Source organism: Rhinichthys klamathensis, unplaced genomic scaffold (assembly GCF_029890125.1).
Source record: "Rhinichthys klamathensis goyatoka isolate OS25496 unplaced genomic scaffold, OSU_Roscu_1.1 h1tg000039l_1, whole genome shotgun sequence".
Taxonomy (NCBI): domain Eukaryota; kingdom Metazoa; phylum Chordata; class Actinopteri; order Cypriniformes; family Leuciscidae; genus Rhinichthys; species Rhinichthys klamathensis.
The window spans coordinates 615,507-622,500 of NW_026606586.1; the positions used below are offsets into that span (position 1 = coordinate 615,507).

At 41.3% G+C, this 6,994-nt stretch overlaps 1 protein-coding gene across 2 annotated transcripts in view; it reads right to left on the reverse strand.

Moving 5' to 3' along the window:
* Positions 1-1,428: 1,428 nt before the first annotated feature.
* Positions 1,429-6,994, reverse strand: part of LOC130081749 (phosphofurin acidic cluster sorting protein 1-like) — a 30,252-nt gene continuing 24,686 nt past the window's right edge. For both annotated transcript variants that reach the window (XM_056246462.1, XM_056246461.1), the window contains exons 19-23: positions 6,867-6,909; positions 6,612-6,750; positions 5,465-5,703; positions 1,650-1,769; positions 1,429-1,576 (exon numbers count right to left, since the gene is read on the reverse strand). In XM_056246462.1, coding sequence (XP_056102437.1) covers positions 1,458-1,576; positions 1,650-1,769; positions 5,465-5,703; positions 6,612-6,750; positions 6,867-6,909 — 660 coding nt within the window. In that variant the 3' untranslated portion in view covers positions 1,429-1,457. The remainder of the gene's footprint in view (positions 1,577-1,649; positions 1,770-5,464; positions 5,704-6,611; positions 6,751-6,866; positions 6,910-6,994) is intronic.

Below are 6,994 nucleotides of genomic sequence, written 5' to 3' on the forward strand. Positions count from 1 at the left end.
TCAATATCTTAAATCCTTTTGCTTTGCAAGTAAATGTATCTTAGTTTAATGTTTAGATTTTTGTACTGAAAAAACAAAACAAAAAACAAATTAAAACAAAAATACTAAGTTACAAAATAATTTTTGCAGCGTGTAAAGGTAGTATTCATGAATCTTGTTTTAAGTGTGTGTTTCATAAAAGCAGCGGATTACTTTTTGTGCGTTGGACGAAGATATGAAGAAATGAAGGCGAGTTTAAGTGCATAGCGTTTGACAACTGATGAAGATCAAACCCTCAGTTCTCCCCAAACCAGTTTACAACTGGGAAATATGCACACAAGAGCCAGAAAAGCAATAAAACTACAATCCTCCCCAACTCTGCCAAACACACCAACGTTTCAACATCATAACCTGTGGCATTTCATGTCCGATATTACCGTTTCGATATTCTCTTACTCCTTCTGCTCCATAATGTTTACATTCTGATTGGCCAGAGATCTTTGGAGATGGTTTATGAAAAGAAATAAACCCTTAAGATGAGCTACATATTTAAGCTAAAAAGGTCACTTTCTGACACATAAAAGCATAATGTGTGTAAAAACCAATATAAAACTAAATGGAAAAGTTTATTCTAGGTAATAGAGATGTTAACTAAGATCTGATGTCAAGCTTCTGTACACCAAAGGGAACATAAACGCCGCTGCGTTAGCGCTAGCGGTTAGCAACTGGCACGCGTACACAGTGCACTATTGAACTAACATTAAAATAACGTTTTGTTAACTTTTGCCAGTGCATTATGGGTGATGTAGTATAAGACATGCAGGTTAAAGGTCAATAATGCAGTTCCAGATTTTCTCAACTGGTAGAAAAAAAAACGAATTTTTAAGAAACCTGTAGAAACTCATCAGTCGGCTGATGGGCACCTTGTAGCTCCGCCTTCAGCAACTGGGTGTGGAATAGGCGTTAAACTCATTAAACTTAAAGTTTTGCGCGTTTCGTAATATTCACTGGTGCTTTTTTCCACAACAAGCGAGACAAAAACGTGTTAAATAATCTTTGTTTACAAAAAACAACCACGGTAACCGTAGTTACAAACACAATTCCATCGTTGCTAAGCGACTAAGCACTGTTTGACAGAGCTCTCTTGTGTAACACGAACTGTACCTTTATCAGTGACTGCAGTCACCATGGTAGATTTTAGCGAGGGTTAAACTGGATTGATTGGTGGTTGAGGGAAGCCATTGATAAAAGAGATTGTGTTTAGCGGTTAAATAGTCAGGTTAATGGTCAACAGGTGGTGTATGCTTATTTTGTGCTTGGCCCCCATATGTGGCACTGGGACCTTTGATAAATAAAAGTGACTAGCGCTGATAAAAGTCTATCGTACCCGTCTTCAACTCCACCAACCCACCCACCCGATTGGCCAGCGTTCAGGGAGCGGGATGGGTTGAAGAGGCGGGATCAGTGAGGGGTCGGTCCTAGGAAGCTGGTTTGCTGTATCCGAACAATCCCACCGGGAGATACTTGACGTGAGTCGGCCACTGAGCGGCTAACTGGAAGAACTTCACGTCGCTCCACTCTCCTCCATCGATGGTGACTGGGGAAAGAGGAGCACAGCTGAAGGTTTAGTGTTCTGCGAGGGTGTTTTGCGAGTAAGGACGGTGCGGTACCTTTCAGGATGGTCTGCTGCTGTTTGGCGGAGCAGATGAGCCGGCTGATGCCCTCGATCACCTGACTCTTGCAGTCCATCTCCTTCTCTTTAGGTTTCTTCCCCAGGAAAATAGTGGGAACTGAAGAGCAAAGAACCGACAGTAAGACATTATAGGGAGTGACATTGATTTATTGATTTTTTTAATATATTATTTAACTTTAGAAGTTTGGGGTCAGTACGATTTTTTTGTTCCCCCGAAAGGAAATAATATTTTTATTCAGCCCATGTGATAAATTCAGCAAAAATGACATTTATAATATTACAAAAGATTTCTATTACAAATAAACGCTGTTCTTTTGAACAGTTTTCATAGGAATATGAAGCAGCACGACTGTTTTCAACATTGAGTAATGATGCTGGAAATACAGCTTTGATCACAGGAATAAATTACATATTAACATTAATTTTGAAAATTTTATTTCAAACTGTAATAATTTTACAATATTACTGTGTTTATACTGTATTTTTGATCAAATAAAAGGTGAGAATAGGATACATCTTTCAAAAACTGTACAGTAGTGTACATAGATACATTTTATTTAAAAAATGTATGTTAGCCAATAAATGAAAAACAAAAAAAAAATTATATAATTTATACACTCATACAAATTTATGTGCAATTATTTTCAAAGTTCATAGTTAATTTCTTTTTATAATTATTTACTAATTTGACCCCCCCTTGTAAATATTTTCTATTGTACAACAACTCTGGTCTTAAGTATGCTTTTATATATTAAGCCATAATGTATTTATACACAAATTTGAACTTCTCATGAAAACTTTCCGCCAAATTAAAAAAACATGCGCACACACACATGAATTTGTTCATAACCTCGTTCTAATGTTGATTAATGGATTCTTAATGAGTGACCGCGTGCCCAAGGTTAGTAATTTACATAAAACACACTCACACCATGTCCATATAAGGGCATTCGGCACACCCGGTAAACATGATGCTCTGAAGACGTGTAAAGAAGTGCAGTGAGATCCTCAAAACCAGTTCAGACGCAATAAACACCTTTAATACAGACATTACAGTCCTCTGATTGGCCAGCTGCACAAATTGTAATAGAGGTTATGCGCGTGACATCACTGTCGGCCGAAGTGGCAAAAAGACAGCGTGAATGACGCGAAAAACACACAACACACATCTAGAACAGGAAAGAGCTTTGTGATTGACAGTACAAGAAATCAGAGATATATTTTTACAGACTTCTGAAAGCTACAGAACAGACGCAAATGATCGCTGCGATTCATAGAAACAACTGGATCCAGGCAGCGAACGGTGGATTTGCAGTTATAAATTGATGTCAATATGCTGAATTTAGGGGTAAAATCATACCCTATATATTGTATTGGCAACTCATCAATTAAAAATGTACCATTCTGCATAAACGGACCTTTTAAATAAACACTGACAAAAAACTATACAAGTTTTAGGGCTGGGCGAAATGATGATCTTTATAACATTGACATAAGTAATCACATGGATTTAGACCTATATTGTATTTATATAAAGCATTCACAGGCAAATTTGCTTTATGTTTAAACTGATAATGGTTTGTTTTACCCGTGTTTTCCCCTATAGAGACCCTAAGCCCCTCCCCTTCCGGTCGACCACCATGGGACCTTATTTCGGAAAAATATTGTATGGTAGTCAATGGCGAGAAACAACTAATATTTTGATCTCGTTTGAATTGTGCCCTGAATTACACATATGATGTTTGTCAATTTAAAAGATACATTTTAAAGTCAAGAAAGTCGCAGTTTGATGTAAAACTGTTGAGGTATAAAGGCCTGTACACACCGGGACGAATATGGGCTTGCGTTATTCGTCAGCGTTTTTCAACGCGTTTTTTGTGTTCACACCCAAGCGATTTTCGCTGACGATGAGCCGAGTGAACACGCAAATTCATTCCCTGACATTAGATGGCGCTTAATGTAAAACAGAAATACCCCGGTCCACAAAGTGGCGCTGCGCAACTACGCTTCTGACACTCGCTTGTCACTCAGAAGAAGAGAGCAAGTTTGTCGCGTTTGTTATATGGTTCTTTATTGTCGTTGGTGTCTCTTTATAAAGACACCAACAAGACCAGCAGCTCTACTCATCTAGCCTTACATCTTCCTCGTCTTATTTCTTCCCGGCAGAGTGTAGACGCTGTATATCTTCTTCGCCATTACGTATGTGTGCTCGGCAAGACCGTTTTGTGTTTGAGCGCCCCCAAGTTGTGTTTTACTGTAACTTCAGAAGCTCCAGACACGTGAGCAAAAGCGCCAATCTCATTGGTCGGATAGTTTTTGACGCGGCGCGTCAAACCAAAAAAACGAACCCGAGGCTTTTTTAAAAAAATGACGCTTTTACGCGTGGCGTTTTACGCGTTGGTGTGAACACTCACATTGGCGCCCTTTGTTTAGTCACGAGGCGTTAAACGTCGGCGAATAACGCGCGCGAAATTCGTCCCGGTGTGAACAGGCCTTAAGACTGCGAAAATACGAAATTACAAAGACTACAAACCCCAAAGGCGCACATGTGACATTTACCTTTTCTCTCAATGAATGAAGCTAACTTTACTGAAGCTAACTTTACTGAAGCTAACTTTATTGAGGCTAACTTTACTGAAGCTAACTTTACTGAAGCTAACTTTACTGAAGCTAACTTTACTGAAGCTAACTTTACTGAGGCTAACTTTACTGAAGCCAACTTTACTGAAGCTAACTTTACTGAAGCCAACTTTACTGAGGCTAACTTTACTGACGCTATCTTTACTGACGCTAACTTTACTGACGCTAACTTTACTGACGCTAACTTTACTGAAGCCAACTTTACTGAAGCTAACTTTACTGAAGCTAACTTTACTGAGGCTAACTTTACTGACGCTATCTTTACTGACGCTATCTTTACTGACGCTAACTTTACTGACGCTATCTTTACTGACGCTATCTTTACTGACGCAATCTTTACTGACGCTAACTTTACTGACGCTAACTTTACTGAAGCTAACTTTACTGACGCTAACTTTACTGACGCTAACTTTACTGACGCTAACTTTACTGACGCTAACTTTACTGAATCTACTGACGCTAATTTTACTGACGCTAACTTTACTGAAGCTAACTTTACTGAAGCTAACTTTACTGACGCTAACTTTACTGACGCTAACTTTACTGACGCTAACTTTACTGACGCTAACTTTACTGGAGCTAACTTTACTGAAGCTAACTTTACTGAAGCTAACTTTACTGGAGCTAACTTTACTGACGCTAACTTTACTGAATTACTGAAGCTAACTTTACTGGAGCTAACTTTACTGAAGCTAACTTTACTGAAGCTAACTTTACTGACGCTAACTTTACTGACGCTAACTTTACTGACGCTAACTTTACTGACGCTAACTTTACTGACGCTAACTTTACTGAAGCTAACTTTACTGACGCTAACTTTACTGACGCTAACTTTACTGACGCTAACTTTACTGACGCTATCTTTACTGAAGCTAACTTTACTGAAGCTAACTTTACTGAAGCTAACTTTACTGACGCTAACTTTACTGACGTTAACTTTACTGACGCTAACTTTACTGACGCTAACTTTACTGTCGCTAACTTTACTGAAGCTAACGTCTGTCATTGTTTCTATAGTCTTACGTTATAATCGTAACGTTACGCCGTCACACCTGAGTGTTGTGTACCAGACTGCACACACACGAGCAGCGTATCTTGCTCGTTGCAAACATGATCTTCTGGATGCTACGAATGGTCACCGCTTCAGTTTACCTTTCTTGTTCTTCTCTTTGGTGACCACGGTCATGGCCATAGTGTTGACGGGCGCCTGAGGCTCGCTGGCGCCCCCTCCTGGCAGCCGGCTGACCTGCAGCGACCAGAAGGCACTCTTCAGTGTGTTCTTACAGCCGGTGTCCCTCCTCTCGCCCTCGCGACGCTTCTCCGACAGAGACGCCAGCCAGTAGTCCACCTGCAGGCCGATGGCGTCCACCCCGTGAGACATGCTGGGGCTCCTGACACACACAGCACAATTATCAAAGGGGTGGTATAATACAAGACGTAAAATATGTCTGTCCCCAGAGTGTGTGTGTGTGAAGTTTTAGCTCAAAATACCCCACAGATAATTTTTCATAGCATGTTAAAACTGTCACTATTTGAGGTTGAGCAAAAACACGTCGTTTCATGTGTGTCCCTTTAAATGCAAATGAGCGGCTGCTCCTCACACAGGGGGCGGAGCTACAACAGCCCGTGTGTTTCTTCGATTACCTCACACACACACACACAGAAATGTCAGAAACTGGCAATGAAGTCAGACAATGATGGAGAGACTCAAATGTGCTCTCCTACAACAGCTCTTCCTCTTCTCAACACTTGCGTGTTCCCTGGGGCGGGGTTTATGTAAATTTTAGGGTTAGTGATGTCACAAACCCGGGATGAAGCTCGTGTAGTCCCTATCAGCCGTTTGTTGTAGTCCTTAAAAAGCAATTTCTAAAAGCAAATATCTCCCTTTGCTTTGAACTTTGAGCGTCGTAACTCTGCGATGCTGTTTGCGAATGTTCGTTGGAACGATGTTTTCGGGAAACGCACCCCTGATTGTTAAATTGTCTATTACATTGCTAGGTTACACTTTACAACAAGGCAACTAACATTAGCAATACATTTACATTAACATTATAACACCAAGAAATGTTGGCTTTACAGGTCTGAGCTGGTTTTAAAGGTGGATTCGTCCAGGTGTGGGGTGATGTCTGAGCTCTAGCCCAGCTCAGGTCAGACGAACCTCAGCTTGACCACCTTTATCCTGCATGACCCGCTTTCTCCAGCAGGGATTATCACCCAAACCTTGTGACGGTACAAATTCCCTCAACAATCCGGAAGTGTGCCTGAACCAAACCCAGCGCTGAAGTCATGTGACACTCACCCTTGCACAGCCAAGCCGGCGCCCATGGAGGGGGAGGAGGGGGGCGTGGCGATCTCCTTCAGGCTGGCGGGAGACCCGTGAGAGGGCGGAGACGTGGACGGGACGGCTAAACTCACAGCCACGCCCTCTTCCAGGTCGCCTGCGGGACAGAGACGGACAGCGGTGAGCTTCTGTCACACACATGCAAAGCCGCACGCAGAGTTGTGGAAAGCAATCAGTGCTTTAGTGTCCATGCAAACACACACACACACACACCTGCTGATGACTGGCCCGGCTCTATCAAACCCACTTTCACCACCTGTGAGACACCAACAGATCCAAACAAATCAATAGAGAGACGGACACACACACGGTAAGATTAAAAAATAATAATAAATTAATAA